The following is a 22581-nucleotide window of genomic DNA, read 5'->3' on the forward strand; positions in this document are numbered from 1 at the left end:
TTTGATGCAATGATGTAACAATATTAACACTAAAGCATAAGCTGTGAATTTGCATATCGCTTTGATATAGTAAATATCGCTATTTCATACTTTTATTGTCAGTTGGTTTGTAAAAAAAGAGGGCTTTCATTGTTGTGATACACTCTCTGGTCTCAAAGTCCCTCCTCCTCATCTTTGGCTGCTTTGTTGTTGACTCCCATCAAAGATGGCGTCGCGCGCCAACTAAACCCACATCCAACCCGAGGTAATATTTCGCACATTTTTGCACAAAATTTCTGATTTCTGCATATAGCTTGCATGCATTCCGTGCCATTTTTGCAGTACTGAAAACCCCCATAAAATTGCATGGTGAGAACGCTCCGTTGATCGAGTTGTAACCCGATACCGGCCTATGTGCACCGCAGCCGCGGGTCTGCGCGCGCTGGGCGATCCGTCAGAGACGCGCGACACGTCCGCAGCTGCCCGAATACACTTGAGCTGAAACAGGGAAGCGCTGGATCTTGATGAAGCGAGGGGAAGGGGGTGTGTGAGTGTGCATTTCTTCAAAAGTAGGCGGGAAATGTGCAATAATGAGTGTTGAGGGAGGCAGATCTCCTCGTTCGTGTTGTTGGGATTCCGGCGAATGTCACTGGAAGCTTGACTAAACTTGCGGCTGGAGGAAAGCTGATGTGTGTTGCTGAGTCTGATCTGTCACTAATGAGTGTGTGTGCTTCCAGTAGCACATCTTCAGAGTTGTCTAACACTTCTGCATGCAACATTATCATATTAGAAGAAACCTTTTATCGTAATCAGAAGACGAAGAACTGTTTTTGTAATGAGTTCTGTTTTTTTTCCATAGTTTTTCCAGTATTAGTTCATTTCATTTATTTGGTTTTACATTTTTAATATGTTAAGCATCATATTATTGAATTCAGTTTTATTTGTATAGTAATTGCAAACTTTTGTGGCTTTTTGTCCATAATCAAATTATCTTGGTTACACTTTATTTTAAGGTGTCCCTGTTACAGTGTAATTATACTGAGCAATATTAATTAACTACATGTTCTTACTATAGGGTTAGGTTAGGATTAGGGTTTGGTTTGGTTTAGGGTTAGTTACATTTTGAAATTATGCACAAGCTATTACTATAGTAACTACATGTAACTTGTGTAACAAATACTAAATAAAGTGTTAATGATCTTTTAGTATAAAATCAGGGCTGCCAACTTTTGAGTTCAGCTTGGAGTGAGAATTGGGATTTGTATCGATATTGAATTGAATTGATTGAATTACAGTTCATGGATGCTGAATAGCTTTTCTGAGGTAAATGTTATGACATTGTTTTATCCGCAGTTGAAACACTGATTGAGCGATTACATGAGACATGATACATTCAGTAAGTTGTAGGCCTACTGGATTTTTCAACATACCCTCTGATGTTCATTCATGTTTATTTTGTGCTGTAAATAGTAGTGAAATGGATGCTTCACATGCCACTTGAAGAGCAGGTCTGTCTGTCTATCTGTCACTCCACATTAAAGGGACAGTTCACCCAAAAATGACAATTCTGTCATCATTTACTCACCCTCAAGTTGTTGCAAAACTGTATGAATTTCATTCTACTGCTGAACACAAAAGTGATATATTGTGTAATACACTTTTATCGCTAAAAGACTTAGATATTTCTAAAAGTGGTAGATAAGAAAACAAGTAGACTAAACCTGAGGACCAACCGAAAAATACAATATTTATAATCAAATTTCATGCAAAACAATGGCTGCAACAAAGTTGTACAGATAACTAGTACATACCGAAGCGCAAGCGCAAGAAACAGAATTATTAGTTACCTAAGCTGGAAAGGTCTTTGAAGATAGTTTGTTCTTCAAATACTTTGTTCTAGTCAAGAGTGTTTTTTTGACTGAGCTTGATGATTTTAATCTGTTTTTGTGCATTAGAGTCACAAGACTGACCAGTCCCACCCGAAGAACCAAGAATGACTATGGCCTTTGAGGAGATAAAGAAGAAAGGAATGATGGGTAATGATTGTCAGACAAAAGCATGTTAATACACTCAAACATGTCCATTGAAAACCTACTGCGAAACTGCATTTCTTGTAGATATTTCGGGAATGGAAGGAGAGGTCGGTCTTGTTGCTGGTCGCAGCCAAAGAGAGAAGAGGCGCTCGTATAAAGACCTGTTGAGAGAGGAAGAAGAAATCGCAGCGCAGGTGCTCAAAACCTCCAAGAAACACCACAAGGTAACAGCAGGGAGTTAACGGTGACATCCAACATCAAGTTGCATCACATTAACAAGAATTATTGCCGTCCATTGATTTTACCAGTATATATGTTCCGTAACTGTGTTGCCTGTTTGTAGATTCTAATGATGTTAATAAAACACGCGACTTGATGTTATGTTACCTAGTTAGATATGACATCTGGCCTGAGAAGGATTTGGATCTGTGTTTTTCCCTCTCAGGGTACTTGTCATTGACTCTTGCTTAGGGATGCTGCGATCACTCGGCTGATACTCACTTCCTATGACTCATCTCGCCACTTGTCTGATCACATAAACTGACAAAAAGCTTTCTATTTTCTATTTCTATTAAGTGATGCCCTCAGCATCACTTCCTGTCATCACCTGCGTGATAGTATTAAAAGTGTCGAGAAAATATGAAAAATGTAAGTGCTGCCTTAGTCTTCCTCAAGGGTAAGTAAAATAATAATAATGTTGGTTACAAAGTGGGATACAATTCACAGATCTATATTAAACAACTCCCATAGCAGTAGCATCTGTTTCCCCTTATTAAAGTGTTAGTTCACCCAAAATTAAAAATTCCGTCATTAATTACTCACCATCATGTCGTTACAAACCTGGAAGACATTCGTTCATCTTTTCAGTTAAATCTGAGAGCTTTCTGTCCCTCCATTGACAGTCTATGCAACTACCACTTTCAAACCAAAGGTAGAGAGGAGATCATGAAACTGATGACCACTGTGACTCCAGTGGTTTAACCTTAGTTGTATTAAGCGACTTGAGTGCTTTGTTTGCACAAAAAAACATGATTTATCACTTTATTTTCAAAATACTAGTCTCCAACGCACATTCACGCAACAACATCTGCTCTCGCGTCAACACAACACGCATCACTCTCATGAATGTGCGTTGGAGATACTTTTATGATGCCTTTGTTACCTTTTTGGGGCTTGAAAGTGGTAGTTGCGTAATGTTATGTATTTTAATATAGATAATATTTTGTGTAAGCCTACTTATTTTTATCAAGCCTCTTAAAAATGTCTTTTTTATAATGTATATTTTTGTTTATTTCATTAAAGCTACAATATGTAATTTTTTTCTCCGCTAGGGCTCGCTAACCTCTTACAGTAACAAAGGCATATGTTGATGACGCATAAACCGAATTATGGAACTTGCCATCATGCTGATGGATCTAATAATGTTTATGATAACGCGGATATTGCGCGGACAAGTGGGACAGGGCGACAGGGACGAGCCATTATTTAAAATTGGAATTTCTCTGAAATTAAAAATTTTTGGGAACTTTTGGGATATTGTAATTACACAACTGCAGGAAATATATCACACTGTGCAAGTGATTTTTGGATATTTTATTACAAAAATCTTACATATTGTAGCTTTAAAGTTACACTATGTAACCTTTTTTGTTCAAAATTAACAACATTTAAATAATGAGTCAATACATTATCAATCCTTATTCCAAAACGCGTTTTGTCTTACCCTGATTCACTATGGTAAGTCTATTGTAAGTTTATATTTTAGACCGGGCTGGATGGTTTTTCGCTGGAAGTTGCTCCTGTTACTTTGACGTGTGTATGGTGTGTGAGTGGAAAGGTTAGTTGTCACAACAATAGAGAAAGGTGAACATTGAGCAGCTAAATCACCAACCAAGTTACATAACGTACCTTTCAATAATTGGGAATCCGTATGCCGATTTAGATAACAATTATCAGTAATTGTATCGTTTGTAAAACCCTGATCAGAGCATCCCTACTCAGAGCATTCCCATTGTAGCTCTAGTATTAGATCAGTAACCATTTCCTCACTAACATTATCTTTGTGGTACATATCATGCCTATTTCAACACGCACTGTTGTCTTTTTAGGATTCTGACCTTTTCCTATTAGGAGGAGATTCTCACAAGAAAAAAAAGAAGCACTTGAGCGATGACTACTATCACAGAGGTGAGGAGTTTTGTCTTGTTTTATTTTGTCTGTTCCAACATATCCAAAATTAAAAGTGTTCCAGAGCTTCTTGCTAGGATGTTACTTTCTAAGGGAACATTCTAAATGAAATCGAGCCTCTAAAGCTACAGAAACATTATTAAAACATTCCTCATGGGCTGCTACTCAGTTAAATTGCTTTTCATGTGTACTATGCAAATAGTGCACTACGTTGAATGTTGTTCATTGATTACAGTAGTCTTACGTTAGTCTTACGTTTTTATTTTTATATTACGTTAACATTTTATATTTTTGTTTCTATATTATTGTACATATTTTTATATTTAGCTGCTTTTTGAATAATCTAATATTATATATGTAGTTTGTTGTTAAATCATTTTTAAATTACATTCAAAATATTAATAATTATTATATATAATAACTGTATACAATTTTAATCATTTTATAATATTATTAACAAATTTACTATTATCACTGCCATAAGTTCAGATTTCTGTTTCTGTATGAATACTTGATGAATACTTTTACATACTTGATGAAAACTTGCGTACCGAGGTGCTTGATGAATGAATCTCTCGTGAGTAGCAACACATGGACTGCAAATACATTACCAACCAAGCAAAAACACACATTCTTTCCAAGAGTTTTGTTGCGAGTCGCTCTCTCACTGATATACCTGATGATTTTGGAGTTAATAACTTTGAATTCAATTTATCATTGTACAAAAACAGAAAGCACATGCTTTTGTGTCAGTTTGTTGACCCGCTGGGACCCAATGTAGGATTCACCAATCAGAGAGATCCCGAATCTCAATATATTTTTTTGATTGGTTTAAATGAATGAAGAACATCTTGTGTTTTTCTGTGGGTGCTCGATCGGCGCCTATGATCACTGTTAGTACTTTTTCTAATTCAAATACTTAAAGGGATAGTTCACTTTGAAATTAAATTTTGGTATGTTTTAGCTTAACTCAAGGGCATCCAAGATGTAGGTGTCTTTTTTTCCGCAGTAGTTTCAATATTGATATTTTTAGGTCAAACCGTTCTTGTCTGTCAGTCATTTAATGCAGGTCTGTGGTCACTGTCTCAAAGAGCATGCACAGAGAAGTCCAAATTAAACAATTCCCCATCGTCCAAATTAAAACAATTCCCCATCGTAAGTACACATTGATGGCCTAAGACACGAAACGAGCGGTTTGTGTGAGAAAACGAACAGTATTTATATGGTTTTTACCTCTTATACACAGCCACGTCCAAGTGATCTGAGGGGGCGCGCGCATCCTGCTGTGTGACGTGTACACAGACTGGTGCATAGATATATACACTAGATGTCGCCTTGGCTACGGCATTTGTTAAGAACTGCCGTAGCCAAGGCGACATCTAGTGTATATATCTATGCACCAGTCTGCACCAGATCACTTGGACGTGGCTGTGTTACAAGAGGTAAAAACGATATAAATACTGTTCGTTTTCTCACACAAACCGGTCGTTTCGTGTCTTAGGCCATCAATGTGTACTTACGATGAGGAATTGTTTAATTTGGACGATGGGGAATTGTTTTAATTTGGACTCTGTGCATGCTCTTTGAGACAGTGACCACAGACCTGCATTATATGACTGACAGACAAGAACGGTTTGACCTAAAAATATCAAAATTGAAACTACTGCGGAAAAAAAGACACCTACATCTTGGATGCCCTTGAGGTAAGCTGAAACATACCAAAATTTAATTTCAAAGTGAACTATCCCTTTAAAGCTCCAGTGCTGAACTTTTGCCTCTCTACCGCCATCTCTGTTTGAAACATAAAATTGCAAATTAAATGTGGAGTTATTATTACTATTATTTTAGTTTTTTTGTTTTTTTACGTGGGTTGTGCTTCGGCACTGCTCCTCTGCGCAGATGAATCTGTGATCGCCACATCAGAGCGGATCTGTCATTGCATATGGATTCCGATTCTTAACGATTCCTATATCGATTTCTATTCGAAAAAAAGAATTCAGGGACAGAAACTGTAATCAAATGTAAAATATCACTGTACTTTATAAATAAAATATACATTACAAATATAGTTACAAAAGTTATTCAGTCAAGAACAGCTTTGTCTTTTGTTGTTTGATTAATGTTATTGTAAAGACGGCAGCAGGAACATTAGGCTGCTGTCACTTTAAGAGCTGCACAGATCCTTACACATGCGTTTTCTTTGTCAGCTGTTTATGTTCACTTAAAGGAGAACTCCGATCAATTTTAACATTGAGCTCATTTTTGTGTAAATTTGGAGTGCTGTCAGTACAGAGAACAACGACAAAAATCGGTGTTGCCTACACCGTGTTATCCTCTTTTTAAAATTTGCACCCTGTTGACTTCAATGGGGCAAGTTTTAAACCTGCTTTTAGCCTCTTAACATCCTTGATGTGTCATTACAAGTGCCCAGCCAATGTGAGTGATTCCATCAGAGTGAACACGAGTGAATCTGACTGCAGTAGATGTGAAAGACATAAATAAAAATGATGTTATTTCAGCCAGCGCACATACCTGTATTTACATTCTGTTTTCAGTTGAAGTCCACAGTAGTCGATTGTCGAGTTCACGCGCATAGGTTTAGTACGTACGATCATGCGCCCGAACTCGACAATCGATTACTGTGGACTTCAACCGAAAACAGGATGTAAATACAGGTATGAGCGCTGGCTAAAATAACATCATTTTTATTCATATCTTGCACATCTACTGCAGTCAGACTCACTCGTGTTCACTCTGAAGGAATCACTCACATGGCTGGGCACTTGTAATGACACATCAAGGATGTTAAGAGGCTAAAAGCAGGTTTAAAACTTGCCCCATTGAAGTCAACAGGGTGCAAATTTTAAAAAGAGGATAACACGGTGTAGGCAACACCGATTTTTGTCGTTGTTCTCTGTACTGACAGCACTCCAAATGTACAAAAAAATGAGCTCAATGTTAAAATTGACCGGAGTTCTCCTTTAAGACAGTTTGTCTGTTCAAATACAAAAAGACGCGGAAGAGAACTCAGTTCAGTATCGCACACTATTCAGTATGTCAGACGGCCTTCTGTGCGTACGTGTGCGCAGCACAGAAAACAGCGCGCGGGTCTTCTTGCACTTGAATGGTTTAAAGTCATATTAAAATGCTCACACTGGAATCGAAATGCACGTGTCTTATAGCTCAAATTCTAAATCATATTTATAAGCTTACGTTACGAATCGGGGTAAGCTAAGAGGACAGTTTTGAACACTGATGTCTTATGAACTTGCTCAATAACAATATAATGCAGCTTTAAAATGGTTTCTAAACTCTTCCCACAGACCATCACAGCTCTGGTCAGCCGCCCCACAAGAAGAAGCGCAAGTCTTCAGATCACTCGCCCTCCCTCTCCTCCTCGTCCCACTCCACAGACACAGCCATGGGCCTCCTGGAGGCCATTACCTCCCCGCTGGCCACGGGCACCGACCCCACCCCGCACTTCTACAAAAAACCCTCCTACCCTCCCCACGCCTCCTCGCACTCCTCCAAAGACCGCAAACAGGACAGCGGCTCTAAGAGCAGCCACTCCTTCTCGCACTCGCGTCCGCCCGGCTCGTCCTCGTCTAAAAAGCATTCCTCCTCCTCTAAGTCACTGCTGTTCCACGGAGGAGCTGGAAAAGGAGAGCCGCTGACGCTCTGTGAAGCTGAAGGACTGAAGATGAAGCTCATCCTTTCTTCAAAAGAGAAGAACGAAGGTGTCGGGACGAACGAGGGATTCTCCTTCCCGGTCCATTCTTCTTCCTCTTCGGGTGTGGCAGGCCATCATTCGTCCTCCAGCTCGAAGAAAGGAGGGATGAAGAAGGAGAAAGACAAAGACAAAATGATGCCGAAGCCACCCAAGAAAAAGCAGCACAGCCGAGAGCCGCTGCCTGTTGTGGGGAAAGAGGTGGAGGTCGTGGGTGAGTGGGGAATTACACTTTTCAGTTTAATCTGTTCTTTAATATGAGTTTTCGAGTAATACGGGTCTACTGATACATGACATTGGTGGATCTTTAAAGCAAAGCACCCAATAACTGTATTCACATGTATAGTAACCTATTCAATGTATTGTTTCATTAAATAAGATTATATTTAATAATAATAATTGAATAATAACCATTTATTTTTAAGTGAGAAATAAAGTTTTAATATCTAAAACAAAGATATACACAAAAGTTTTGGGTCAGTAAGAATTGTTTTTGAAAAAAGAAACATTCTTTTATTCAGCAAGATTGCATTAAATTGATCAAAAATGACAGTAAAAACATATTTTGAACTTTCTATTAATCACACAAAAATTATCACTCTTTTGAACATTGATAATAATAATAAATGTTTATTGAGCACCAAATCATCATATTATAATGATTTCTGAAGGACACTGTGACACATGACTTCATGTGACACTGAAGACTGGAGTAATAATGCTGAAAATTCAGCTTTACCATCACAGGAGTAAATTACATTTTAAAGGATATTCAAATAGTCAACAGATATTTTAAATTGTAATAATATTTCACAATATTAGTGTTTTTACTGAATGATTGATCAAATAAATGCAGCCTTGGTTTAGATTTAGATGAATAACAACAACGTATAAATATAATGGCATAAATATCAACAATAGTAGTAATTTTTATTTAAAGAAAATAAAAAAGTAATACATTTTAATATTGTATATTGAAAAAACATTTTTTTTTTTTTTTTTTTTTTTTTTTTTTTGCTGAATCTATTTTTCTTTAACTGAAACATAATCTGTGTCAGTATCAGTCATAAAAAGTCAATACTGGTCAATCTTTACTTGTGGTGTCTGAATAATTACAAACTTTCAACATCCAATTGTCCAAAAGCTCTAAAAAACAAAGAAATGAAACCCTCACAGACACTAACCAATAATTTTTTCTGTTGGTATTCATCAGGTCATTACGGAGGCATGGGAGGAGACAGCTCATCTTCAGGAGGAGAACTAGAGGCCGGCGAGCTGGTGATTGACGACTCGTACACACATCTTTCAAAAAAGAAGAAAAAGAGCAAGAAGAGCAAAAAGAAAAAGGATAGAGAGCGAGACAGAGAGAAAGGATCCAGGGAGAAGAAACACAGCAAAGGAAGTGGAGGGAAGAAAAGCTGTCCAGGTGAGACACATTTCTTTAAGGCAAGACACCCCATTTCATTCATAATACCCATATTCATACTATACAGAACAGACTGTTTTAACGGTTGCGAAGTAAATTCACATTCAAATGTAGTACCTACTCAGACAGTTGTGATTTCGGATGCAGTGAATGTTTTTGCGTCTTGCCTTAAAGCTAAAACCGATGGATTGTTGTTTTTCATTTTACTGTGGTTACACTGAATCTGATTTTTACTGAATTTAAACTTGTCTCTCTCTGCTAATCAGGTGATCAGTCTAGAAGCCACTCCCATTCTCACAGCTCATCCAATCACAGCACTTCTGGTGGCATGTACGCAATGGCTCCACCCACCTCGTCCCATCACCATCAAAGCATTGAACTGATGGGTGAGAAGAAGAAGAAGAAGGAGGAAAAGGAGAAAGAGAAACATGACAAGGACAAGGTAAATTAAATCTCTTTCTTACACCGGTGTAAACACCTTTATTTTTGCAGTCATTTTAATGTTCTGTCATTCATCCTGTCAGCCGAAGAAGAAGAACATGACAGCCTATCAGGTGTTCTGTAAAGAGTACAGGGTCAATATCAACGCAGAGCAGCCTGGATTAGGTGAGTGCTGTTGTTCTCTGCACCTGATCTGTCAATCATCTGTGCTGGTTTGTGATTGGTTGAATATTTGTTCTTTTTTTTTCCGCCTCAGTCTTCGGGGAGCTGAGTAAGAAACTCGCAGAGGTGTGGAAACAGCTGCCTGAAAAAGACAAACTGGTCAGCACCTTTTACCTTTACTTTATAGATTTCAAATAAAATAAATGACTTGTTATTGTGCATTGTGTGTATTATTGTGTCTTTAGTATCTTTTATCAAAATGTAACTTGCTCCATTTCTCATATGACTTTCCTTTTCCACTGGTTAATGTTAACTAATGGTCATTTTGTCATTGTTTTTTAGGCTATTGTAATGGATTATGTATAATTTGTCAATACATTTATATAGACAGTGAGGAAAATAAGTATTTGAACACCCTGCTATTTTGCAAGTTCTCCCACTTAGAAATCATGGAGGGGTCTGAAATTGTCATCGTAGGTGCATGTCCACTGTGAGAGAGATAATCTAAAAAAAAAAATCCATAAATCACAATGTATGATTTTTTAACTATTTATTTGTATGATACAGCTGCAAATAAGTATTTGAACACCTGAGAAAATCAATGTTAATATTTGGTACAGTAGCCTTTGTTTGCAATTACAGAGGTCAAACGTTTCCTGTAGTTTTTCACCAGGTTTGCACACACTGCAGGAGGGATTTTGGCCCACTCCTCCACACAGATCTTCTCTAGATCAGTCAGGTTCCTGGGCTGTCGCTGAGAAACACGGAGTTTGAGCTCCCTCCAAAGATTCTCTATTATTGGGTTTAGGTCTGGAGACTGGCTAGGCCACGCCAGAACCTTGATATGCTTCTTACAGAGCCACTCCTTGGTTATCCTGGCTGTGTGCTTCGGGTCATTGTCATGTTGGAAGACCCAGCCTCGACCCATCTTCAATGCTCTAACTGAGGGAAGGAGGTTGTTCTCCAAAATCTCGCAATACATGGCCCCGGTCATCCTCTCCTTAATACAGTGCAGTCGCCCTGTCCCATGTGCAGAAAAACACCCCCAAAGCATGATGCTACCACCCCCAAGCTTCACAGTAGGGATGGTGTTCTTGGGATGGTACTCATCATTCTTCTTCCTCCAAACAAGTTTAGTGGAATTATGGCCAAAAAGTTCTATTTTGGTCTCATCTGACCACATGACTTTCTCCCATGACTCCTCTGGATCATCCAAATGGTCATTGGGAAACTTAAGACGGGCCTTGACATGTGCTGGTTTAAGCAGGGGAACCTTCCGTGCCATGCATGATTTCAAACCATGACGTCTTAGTGTATTACCAACAGTAACCTTGGAAACGGTGGTCCCAGCTCTTTTCAGGTCATTGACCAGCTCCTCCCGTGTAGTTCTGGGCTGATTTCTCACCTTTCTTAGGATCATTGAGACCCCACGAGGTGAGATCTTGCATGGAGCCCCAGTCCGAGGGAGATTGACAGTCATGTTTAGCTTCTTCCATTTTCTAATGATTGCTCCAACAGTGGACCTTTTTTCACCAAGCTGCTTGGCAATTTCCCCGTAGCCCTTTCCAGCCTTGTGGAGGTGTACAATTTTGTCTCTAGTGTCTTTGGACAGCTCTTTGGTCTTGGCCATGTTAGTAGTTGGATTCTTACTGATTGTATGGGGTGGACAGGTGTCTTTATGCAGCTAACGACCTCAAACAGGTGCATCTAATTTAGGATAATAAATGGAGTGGAGGTGGACATTTTAAAGGCAGACTAACCGGTCTTTGAGGGTCAGAATTCTAGCTGATAGACAGGTGTTCAAATACTTATTTGCAGCTGTATCATACAAATAAATAGTTAAAAAATCATATATTGTGATTTCTGGAATTTTTTTTTTAGATTATGTCTCTCACAGTGGACATGCACCTACGATGACAATTTCAGACCCCTCCATGATTTCCAAGTGGGAGAACTTGCAAAATAGCAGGGTGTTCAAATACTTATTTTCCTCACTATATATATATATATATGTAATGCTAGTTAATGCTCATAAAGAGGCCAGAGTAATTTTAGTATTATTTATATGCTATTAATAATTTATTAATATTTTGAATGAGGTATTTTTAGATTTTTAGTTGAAATTTCTTTTATTTTAAGTTTTAGTAATTGAATGTGCTTTTGTCATTTTTTTATTATTTATATTTAGCTTTAATTTATTTGATCAAACTTATTTTATTTTAATTAATTTTAGTACATCAGCTTAAACTATTTCAGTTAGTTAGCATTTCTAAACTAAGCAAAACAGGCAATATTTTTCATCTAATATTTATGTTTTATTTCAGCTTTATTTCAATTACCGAAAACCATTTTTAAAAGTTTTAGTTAACAATAACAAAACTGAAAGTAGCAAGTAATTTGTCACATCTTGCCACGATCTGAAGGAAATAACAAGTAAAATGGGTCGTTTCATGTTGGCTTCAAACACTTAATGGCAGCGTTTTGTAATTTCAGTCAGATGTGGGACAGTGTTGCATTTCCTCTCTTTCTGTCCTCTTTCTGACACTGAAGGTTTGGAGACAGAAAGCTCAATATCTCCAGCACAAGCAGAATAAAGCTGAAGCTATGACGGTCAAGCGGAAAACCTTAACAACCTCAGACAATAAAAGTAAAAGTGAGACCAAAGCTTTTTCTCAGTTAACTATCTTACACATTTAATTTTTTCTCATGTATCGACATATTTCTTGAGCCCTTTCTTTAGTACCTGTGTATCTGCTTGTCTCAGGCTCCAGTAAAGGTGTGAGTTTAGGAGCAGGACTGGCCCCTCAGGGCCGCTCGTCTCTGGGTATGTCGTTGTCTCCGGTGCGGGTGCCTGATGTGGACCCCATAGATGCAGCAGCTCACCTGCAGCTGTTGGGCGAGTCGCTGTCTCTGATTGGACACCGACTTCAGGAAACGGAGGTTTGTATCACAAAAATGTCCCTTTTAGGGGGCTTTCCACATATACACTGATGAGCCAAAACATTATGAGCAGTCACGGGTGAAGCGAATATCGTTGATCATCTCCTAACAAGCACACATATTAAGATCTGGGTAGATTAGATAGAAAGCAAACAATCAGTTCTCGTAATCAACATGTTGGATGCAGGAGAAATGGGCAGGAAAAAAGATCTGGGCGACTTTGACACGGGCCAAACTGTTATGGCAAGGCCATAACTGGATTTATCAGCAGTGTTCGAGGAGGGACGAACCTCAAACCAGAGACAGGGTGTTAGACGCCCCAAGACTCATCTGTGCACGAGGGCAATGATGGTCATGGGAGGAATGTGTCACAACACACTCTGCTGCGTAGACACTGACCAATCAGAGCCCATGATGACCCTTGTCCACCTTTGAAAGCACCTACAATGGGCACGCGAGTGTCTGAACTGGACTTTAAAGCAGTGGAAGAAGGTTACCTGAGTCCTGTTTTCTTTTACATCATGTGGACGGCCGTGATGGGAAAGTGATGCACTGTGGGACGATGATGTCAAGCCAATGGAGGGAGTGTGACGCTCTGGACAATGTTCTGCTGGGAAACCCTGAGTCCGGCCATTCATGTGGACGTCAATTTGACACGTGCCACCAAGCTAAACATTGTTGCAGACCAGGTACACCCCTTCATGACACTGGTGTTCCCTGGTGGAAGTGGCTCTTTCAGCAGGATAATCTGTAAGATGTGCTGGACCAACCAGTTTGATCCACCTCACGACCTACTGGGCTTGAAGGACCTGCAGCTAAGGTCTGGGTGTCAAATACCACAGGACACCTTCAGGGGTCTTGTAGAGACCATGCCTCAGCGGGCCGGTGCTGTTTTGGCAACACACAGAGGACTAACAGCCATATTAGGCATGTGTTCATAATGTTTTGTCTCATCAGTGTAGATCATCTCCATAAACGTCTCTGTTCGTCCTGCAGGGGATGGTGGCGGTGTCTGGCAGTCTTTCGGTTCTGTTGGACTCGATTTTATGTGCTCTTGGTCCATTAACCTGCCTGACCGCACAAGTTCCCCAGCTCAACGGCTGTCCACGCAACGTCCTGGTGAGACACACTTTCACACATTGCACAAATTTTTATTATGGGGTCCAGAACAATTCACTTGTTTTCTACAAAATGTTTACAAAAGCTTCTTATTTGCGATTCAAATGATTTCAACTCTTCTCCTGACCCTCACCTACTTTTTCTTTGCAGTCAAACACTTTGGACAACATCGCTTACATAATGCCTGGACTATGAATCTCTTAAAAGGCACTTACAAGAGACTGGGTTACATTTGGACATATTCCTAGAAGCACCAAACAGAGGACCAGAGTTGGTTTTTTAACTTTTTCTGATCAGTGGACATTCTTAATCTCTGACATGTTTTTAAAAAATTGTATTTAAAATGTTAGTCATTTTTTTATTGTTGTTAGAAAAAGAAAAAAAAAATCCTATTTTAGAGGACACTTTTGAAGTTTCCCTTTTGTGTTTGTGTTGGCGTCTCAAAATGTCAAGGTCTGTTTAAAGATGTGTTTGTTGAGTATATGTGATCAAATTCACATGCTTTTTATGTTTTATACAAATATATGCAGTTTAGTTTTATGGCCCAATGTTGTTGTTTTCTAATTTAACATTGACTTAATTTATATCAACTGCAGTTTAACTGCGCTATCATCATTTCATGTTTTACATATTGTATTTTTGTAATGTAAATGTTGTAATAATATACTGGGGTTGGACAATGAAAGTGAAACACCTGGTTTTAGACCACAGTAATTATTATTGTGGTGTAGGGCCTCCTTTTGCAGCTAATACAGCATCAGTTCATCTTAGGAATGACAGACACAAGTTCTTCACAGTGGCCAGAGGGATTTTGAGCCATTCCTCTTCTAGAACAGTGGACAGGTTACTATGTGATGCTGAAAACGTTTTCTGACTTTCTCCTCCAAAATTCCCCAAAGTGGCTCAAAATATTTAGATCTGGTGATAGTGCAGGCCATTGGAGATGTTCAACTTCACTTTCATGTTCATCAAGCCCTTCTGTCACAAGTCTTGCTGTGTGTGTTGGTGCATTATCATGCTGATGCCCTTCAAACCCCTTCAGGATACAATGTTTGAAGCATTAGGAGCACACGGTCCTCCAGAATGTTTCGGTTGGCCTTGGCAGTGATGCGCCCATCAAGCACAGTAGGGAATGCCATGATATCGCAGCCCAAACCAAACGCAGCCATACATGTTTCACATTGTCCACAGCCCAAGATTTCCTCTGCCTGCACCAATGAAACCAACTTTTGGCACTGGCACGAGTGACCAAAGGTTTGGCCGTAGCAGCCCTGCCATGAAGACTCTGAAGCTCCTGACAAACAGTTTTGGTGGAAACAGGAGTCGAGGTGCTCATTTAATTCTGCAGTGAGTTGGCCAGCTGTGATTTTATGTTTTTTGGATACAATCTGGGTTGTACCTGGACATCCCTTTCAGACAGCTTCCTCTTGTGTCGACAGTTACTCCTGTTGGATGTACCCTGGATCCCACAGCTCTCGATTCACCACAAAGACTTGCTGTCCTGGTCACAGATGAGGCAGCAAAACACGCACCACTTCTGCCTCTTTTGAGCTCTGATATGTCTCCCGTTATGTTGTGTATTGCAATATTTTATGTTCAGCTGTGCTGTTGCTCTGCTAATTCAACCTTCACTCTGCTCTTACTGATGGGATGTGGAATCAGTGAAGATTGGCCACCAGGCCCCGCATATACAGACATGAAACCTCCAACTCTATATTGGCCAGTGTTTCAGTTTCATTGTCCAACCCCTGTAGTTTTCAAGTTTTGGCACGTTTACAGGACAAGCATGTATAAAATCATTTTAAAGGTGCACTAAGTTTTTTTTTTAGTTTTTTTTAAATGTTTTATACCTTAAGAAACCATAGCTCATTTCACAAATATTTTTATAATAATGTACACTTACATGACATGAAGACCCCAGTCATATCAGTGGGTCCCACTAGCCTTCATTTTGAAATCACATGATCAGATGAATACTTATCACATCTGGCTAACCTGCCAATTATAGCTCACTTCCGGTTGCCGAATAACTTTATCAAATATGCCTGTGAATATTTTACAGTGGCATCAACTGAAGTGTCGCTTGATGCGGTGTCCAACTTGATGGCTATCAGTAGTCATAAAATAATTTCTTGCTGCACCAACCATTTAGTTCACCTTTAAAGTGATCATTTCAAACAAGTGATTGTTGGTAGTTTTAGAAGATGGAAAAATAAGTAAAATATATTTGCATTGATACATGTGCATTTTGCATTGACTTATTTCCATTAAATCTCAAAGATCTAAAGTGGGTTTGTTGTTATAAAATATTTTTATAAATGAATTTTCCTGATGTGCACATACGGTGGCCTCCAAAAAATATTTGGACTGCCAGTCAAAAGTTTGGAAACATTAAAGTTTTTTTTTAAGTAGTCTCTTAATCATTTATTTGATTAAAAATACTGTAAAAAAAAAAAAAAGAAAATTCAGATTTGTCATCACAGGAATAAATTACATTTTAAAATATATTACAACAGAAACGAGTTCATTTAAATTGTAATAATATTTCACATTATTACTTTTTTACAGTATTTTTGATCAAATAAATGCCACCTCAGTGAGATTGAGACTACTTTCAAAAACATTAATGTTTCCAGACTTCTGAATTTCAATGTATTAGATTGTTTCAGATTATACGATTCAAGAGTAACTACATTTGTGTAGTTCATCACATTCACTATGATAATTTTTCATTAAAGGGATAGTTCACCAAAGAAAAAAATGAAAATTCTGTTATCATTTAATCACCCTCATGTCGTTCCAAACCTGTATGAGATTCCTTCTTATGCAGAACATAAAAGATATTTTGAAGAATTCTGGTTACCAAACTGTTTCAGTTCCCATTGACTTATGGACAAAAATTACATTGGAAATCAATAGTAACTGAAACCGCTTAGTTACCAAAATTCTACAAAATATTGTTTATGTTCTGCAGAACAAAGAAAGTCATAGGGTGAGTAAATAATGACAGATTTTTAGTTTTTGGGTGAACTATGCCCCACTTCAAACATTGTTTTTCTTCTGTTAGTTGGAACATTTCTTTGGCAGTTTATTACAATGTAAATATAACACATTATTGTATTTATGCACATACATTGCATGTGTTAAAACACAAATGGAGTTATTGTTACTTGATACATTCATATTTAGCCTTTTCAACCTAGAAATTCCTGTCCTACCACTTTCCCAAGAACCATTTGTTACCACAAGATTTAATAACCCTGTGAAATGACAAGACGGAAGCTAAACAGGGAAAACATTGAGCATGCACATGTTTGAACAGTGAACTTAGGAAGAGTGCTCAACTTCCTGTTTGTGGTTTCAGACCATAGAAATGCTGTAAAACTAGCCATTTATCCACTCTGATTATGAAAACAGCATTCATGGACACACCTTTAAGAAGTCTCTGTAAAAGAGGTGTGTTTCATAGACAGAGAGGAGGAGGAGGAGGCATCACATGTTCGGGCAGAGCCACACTACCAGCAGTGTTTTGGCTGAACAGCAGGAGGAGAAACAGGAAGTGCAGAGGAACACAAGCAGGCCAGCTCATAAGCTGACGCTACACACACAATAGATCAATTTCTCAGTTAAGGTAAGCTTTTCAAGCTTGTTTTATTTATCAGCTTTCACATAATCAAAAGCAGACACCACACTTTCAGTGGAAGCTGAACACTTAAGTTTTAAGCTGTCAGTTGAAATGAGGCAGTTTGAACAGTGCTTGACTGCTGAGGTAATGTGAAATGTGCAGTGTTTTTCTGGCAGTTCCTCTCTGCTGAGTCATGTGAATGGAATGATGTCCTCCATTTTCCCATTAGATGACAATTCATAGTCTATACTGCACAATACATTATGCTCTGTTGTGTCCTTTCAAGGTGCAGACTATGGAGGGAACTACAACACAAGATGAAATTCACGAGGAGGAGAAAGAAACACCAGAAAGCAGTGGAGGAGGAGGGTGGACAGAGCCAAAGGAACAAGGTTTGGCATAATGTTTTTAATCTGATTTACTAAAACAAATCACCAAGGTTGTTGTGGACATGGTACCAGCCTAATACCTTGCTTTTGGGCATGTGCCTACCATGGTGTTACTTTGGAGTATCACTGTAAAAAAGTGACTAATGTGGCCCTTTTAGACCGCCACTTAGCTCAATTATATTTTTGGCTTGAAACAAAACAAGGTTACAAAATTTACACGAGGGTGAGCAAATTATGACAGAATGTTCATTTTTGGTTGAACTATCCCTTTAAGTTGCATTACAGATATTTCGTATCATAAAAGGTGTTATGTATCAGTTCAGTCTTTAGGTGGCGGTATTGCATCAAAATTATGTGATGCTAACACTATTGTCTTTCACATTATTATATAGAAACAATTTTTGCTTGTTGCTTTGCTAAAACCAGATTTGTAATAATTTTTCACACCACTAACTGACCTTGATTTAAAAAAAGATATATATTTAACAGTACGAAGCTTTAAATAAACTATGTTGTTGTTCCTATTTTCTGCATGTCTTATATATTCCTATAATCCAGCTGGTATTATAGTGTGAAGATACATTGTGTATATTTATTCAGGCATAATATTCAAATATTGAATAAGAAGATTTTAAAATCAAACTCAAAATGATGTAAATAGTAGCAAATGTGGACTTTAAAAAAAGTGTAAAAATGAATTTGCCATGCAATGATAAATTACAAACGATTTAATATGCCAGTATTGTGGTGGAATTTTCAGTAATTAAATGTATGAATTTTTTTAATGAGTTATTGCAGTAACACTCATAAAACCACTAACATGACAGGGGATCATGATCCCATTTCCCTTGCATTATTTATTCAAGAGTACAACTAAAATCTAAATAAGTCAACTGAAAGATTTCCTAGTATTTTCGTAAGTTATTATTTAGAGGACAGTGGTTTCTTTGTAACTCATGGCTGTCTGTAATAACTCTCAGTTTGTCCGTTTCTGTCTGTGGTTCTAGAGTTGAGACTGGTGCTGCTGGGCTCAGCGGGTGCGGGGAAAAGCACTGCGGTCGATGCCATCCTGGGCGGCCCGACATCTGAGTCCGACTGTCCTGGCCCTGAGACTCCAGTCACTGCCTGTCAGAAGAGACGCGGGACGCTGGCAGGACGACAGGTGGGTTCATGTAGCTCTTAAACTCAACGAGAGGCTACCTGATTATTCAGTCCAGCACATGTAGTTTTTAAAAAAAGGTCATAGAAATAAAGTTGCATCAAGGCAAGTATGTGATTTCCTATTATGTGACTAGGCATATCAAAACCATTTCATAACATGACGTCTATGTGTAATATTTTTGTCTGTTCACATTTATATATGCACATCATAAACCATAACAGTTATCATACAAATTTTACAAATAGCAAACTTTAACTGCCTTTTGTTTGTTTGGTTGTTTTAGAAAAGTGCAATTATAAAACCAATAGTTTAAAAAATTGAGATGCCACCTGGGAAATTGAATTACATTTAGTTAATTTTTGTTTAGTAAATAAATTCACATGTTAGCACAATTTATATTTGTCTACAAATATAAAACCTTTGTACCATTAAACCTTTGATTCAAAAAGATCATGAGAAACAAATATAAATTAATATACATTAGTTAACATGAACTAACAATGAAAAATACCTCTATGACATTTATTAATCTGAGTTAATGTTAAATTCACCATTTACTAATACATTAAAAGTTGTTTATTATTTGATAGACCTGAGCTAACATGATGAACAGTTGCATTTTTATTAGCTAATGTTAACAGATATTAATAAATACTGCAACAAATATATTGCTCATTTTTAGTTAATGTTAGTTAATGCATTAATGTTAACTAATGGCACCTTATTGCAAAGTGTTACCAAATATATTATAAATAAAATGTATATAAAAAAATTAAATATTAAAAGTATATAAAATATTTTATGCATTTTATACTATTAAACTATATTAGGCAAGGCAAGTTTATTTATATAGCACATTTCATACACTATGGCAATTCAAAGTGCTTTACATAGAAAGGAATAAAAATAATCACAAAATAAAAGCAAGGGTAATTAAAAGAGTTATAAAAGGAATTAAAAGAGATAAATGATACAGTTATAAAATGAATTAAAGTAAAATGAACTAAAGAAGTGAAAAGATGATACAGAGCATAAACTTCTAGAACTTTACTAAATGCTTAAACTTTTTCAAGCAGGATGGATTTTGATTGGCTGTCAGTGCTTTTATCATTTATCAGCTGGTTCTGAAAGTGATTCCAACATATTGTTTCTTGCTGTGGTTGTCGTTACAGTTGTGGTGTGTGGACTCTGCTATTCTACATAGTGTTCTTTTATGTTTATTGAAAGGTCCTGTTTCTAAAACTCGGTTTTCTTCTTTGCAGGTGGCTGTCGTGGACACACCTGACTGCCTGTGCATCGAGCGTCCCGCTGAGGACGTCCGCCGCCAGTTTTCGCTCTGCGCGGCTTTATCGGCCCCGGGGCCCCACGCTTTCCTGCTCTGTGTCCCTGTTCACCGGCCCAGCAACCTGGAGCTCCAGATTTTGGAGACCATCGAGAAGGTGTTTGGTCCTGAAGCGGTTAGTAAGCACGCAATGGTGCTCTTCACTCGCATGGACCGCCTGCCTGAGGACGTTTCACTGGATGAGTATCTCAGCACAGATCGGGTCGACTTACTGGAGCTCGTGCAGAAGTGCGGGGATCGACGTCACCCGCTGCGGGCAGGAGCGAGCGCAGGAGAGAAGGAGCTGGAGGAGCTGCTGATAAAGGTGGAGCAGATGGCCGAAGAAAGCGGGACTCAATTCTACACCTGCCCTCTCTTGAAGGAGGCAGAGAGGAGAGTGAAAGAGAAGGAGGAGGAGATCTTGAGAAGCAGAGGGGAAGACGATTCGGAGGGAATAAGGGCCGAAGCAGAGAGAAGCGTGGACGATCTGGTGGTTGAGGGAATCGCAGACCTCTGCGTCTCCACGCCTGACTCCTCATTCTTGCGCTGGTTGTGGGACAGCGTGGTCGAGTGGCTTCTGTGGCTCCCAAATATGGTGAGGGGCAGTACTTTACTGGGGTCGTTCGTGGGGCTGTTCGTCGGGGGGCCCTTAGGAGGGGCCATGGGAGCAACGGTGGGCTCTGTGGCAACGGAGATGGGTAGACGGAAACGAAAAACCAATTGAGCACTTGAATTTGGTAACAGCTTATTGTATTTTTCATTACCATGAAACGCCAAAAAAGTTTTTCTTATACATTCCAATGTGAATATAGAATTGGATAATGAACACAATGAAATGCTTTTGCATGTTTCTAGTTAAATACAATTTTTTTTTTCATTGCAACTTAACAATTTGAGTGAAAAGTTGAATTGAAAAATGAACATGAAGTTCAAGGGTCACACTAATTTCTCATACGGAAATAGTGCAGAATATTATTTTTTTAAATACATTTTAAACATTTTAATTTTCAGAATCCTTAAATGTTCATTTTAGACCGATCAAATTTAAAGAAATAGTGTATAAAAATCACTATTTGTTTTTTATAAAAATCCAATGAATATATAAATGCATAAAATCCCAATATCTAAATCTAAAAAAATCTAGACAAAAAAAAAATCTAATAAAAATACAGCAAAATACAAGGGATTCCAGCTATAAATGTACACGAACTTGATCCGTTAAGCATGGAAAATGTAATACCGTTTGTTAATGTTGTTCATGAAAAATATTATAAAGTGTTACCAAACATTTGAGTGATTAAAGAGTCCAAAAAGCCAGACTACTTTTAATAGTGAATGAAGAGAAGGGTTTAGATGTGTCTTTGAGATTAATTTCTCTTATTGTGTGCACCCTTCGTTTTGCACTAAAGCTTTTTTTGCCTTAAAAGCTGGATGAGTTTAATAAGCATCTGTTTCAGAGTAACGGAGTGAAGATTACTGTGTTAACACTGTCACCAAAAAGCTTCACTCCACACGTACACAAGTTAAACTCACTGTATCACTACTCACACTCTTTGAAGTGAGGACTGAACTCGAAGCACACTATAAAGTCCGAATTTGTTTACAGACTGCAAACATCTCTGGATCTAGGTGCAAAAGTGTTTTTATTAGGTCAATGCTGCACTAATCAGCTGCTATGGAACAAATGCATGCTGCATGATCATAAATTAATAACGCTCCTCATATAAGCGCTTTTCATGTGCAATTTTGTCACTTAATTGGTTTGCAGTTCAAATATATCTGCAGCTGTTCTGGAGTGTGAAAATAAAACTGCATAATTTAAACAATCAGTGATGGTGTGACTAATTTGCGTGTTTTATTTCTATGCACATTTAGTCTCTCCAATTACAGGTTTCAGTCGTTCATTTGGAGTTAAGAAATAATATTTCAAATATGAAATCCCATGCGCACACATAGGCATGTATGTATAAAAAATATATATTCCAATATTTATTTGTGATTACACCATGGTCTGAATACTCGATTCTGATTGGCTGGAAGGTGTGCAATAAAGCTGTTTAATGCACAGGT

The 22581-nt window shown here is 38.1% G+C and overlaps 2 protein-coding genes across 3 annotated transcripts; both read left to right on the forward strand.

The window, feature by feature from the left end:
* The first annotated feature begins 180 nt into the window (after positions 1-180).
* hmgxb4a (HMG box domain containing 4a) lies at positions 181-16764 on the forward strand. 2 transcript variants are annotated; one of them, XM_079876468.1, is made up of 13 exons: positions 181-244; positions 1935-2015; positions 2097-2236; positions 4121-4199; positions 7523-8140; positions 9140-9352; positions 9619-9794; positions 9877-9958; positions 10050-10114; positions 12506-12608; positions 12720-12895; positions 13892-14014; positions 14165-16764. In XM_079876468.1, the coding sequence occupies exons 2-13, from the start codon at positions 1973-1975 to the stop codon at positions 14207-14209; spliced, it is 1863 nt and encodes a 620-aa protein (XP_079732594.1). In that variant the 5' UTR covers positions 181-244; positions 1935-1972; the 3' UTR covers positions 14210-16764. The 2 variants fall into 2 exon arrangements, with proteins under 2 accessions (XP_079732594.1, XP_079732595.1); XM_079876469.1 differs by having other exon boundaries at positions 2097-2206.
* Positions 16765-17326: 562 nt separating this feature from the next.
* On the forward strand, positions 17327-22339 carry LOC307169072 (GTPase IMAP family member 7). Its single transcript, XM_079889471.1, has 4 exons — positions 17327-17645; positions 17926-18031; positions 19036-19190; positions 20453-22339. Exons 2-4 carry the CDS (start codon positions 17935-17937, stop codon positions 21233-21235), a joined length of 1035 nt encoding a protein of 344 aa, XP_079745597.1. The 5' UTR covers positions 17327-17645; positions 17926-17934; the 3' UTR covers positions 21236-22339.
* The last annotated feature ends 242 nt before the right edge of the window (positions 22340-22581 follow it).

This window comes from Squalius cephalus (assembly GCF_949319135.1).
Source record: "Squalius cephalus genome assembly, chromosome: 1".
In the NCBI taxonomy this organism is placed as follows: domain Eukaryota; kingdom Metazoa; phylum Chordata; class Actinopteri; order Cypriniformes; family Leuciscidae; genus Squalius; species Squalius cephalus.

Coding starts and splice junctions, on each gene's coding strand:
- hmgxb4a (XM_079876468.1), top strand. CDS start 1,973: ATGACTATGGCCTTTGAGGAGATAAAGAAGAAAGGAATGATGG. Junction 10,115..12,505: donor TGCCTGAAAAAGACAAACTG/GTCAGCACCTTT, acceptor CTGACACTGAAG/GTTTGGAGACAGAAAGCTCA. Junction 12,896..13,891: donor ACCGACTTCAGGAAACGGAG/GTTTGTATCACA, acceptor TTCGTCCTGCAG/GGGATGGTGGCGGTGTCTGG.
- LOC307169072 (XM_079889471.1), top strand. CDS start 17,935: ATGGAGGGAACTACAACACAAGATGAAATTCACGAGGAGGAGAAAGAA. Junction 18,032..19,035: donor GACAGAGCCAAAGGAACAAG/GTTTGGCATAAT, acceptor CTGTGGTTCTAG/AGTTGAGACTGGTGCTGCTG. Junction 19,191..20,452: donor GGACGCTGGCAGGACGACAG/GTGGGTTCATGT, acceptor TCTTCTTTGCAG/GTGGCTGTCGTGGACACACC.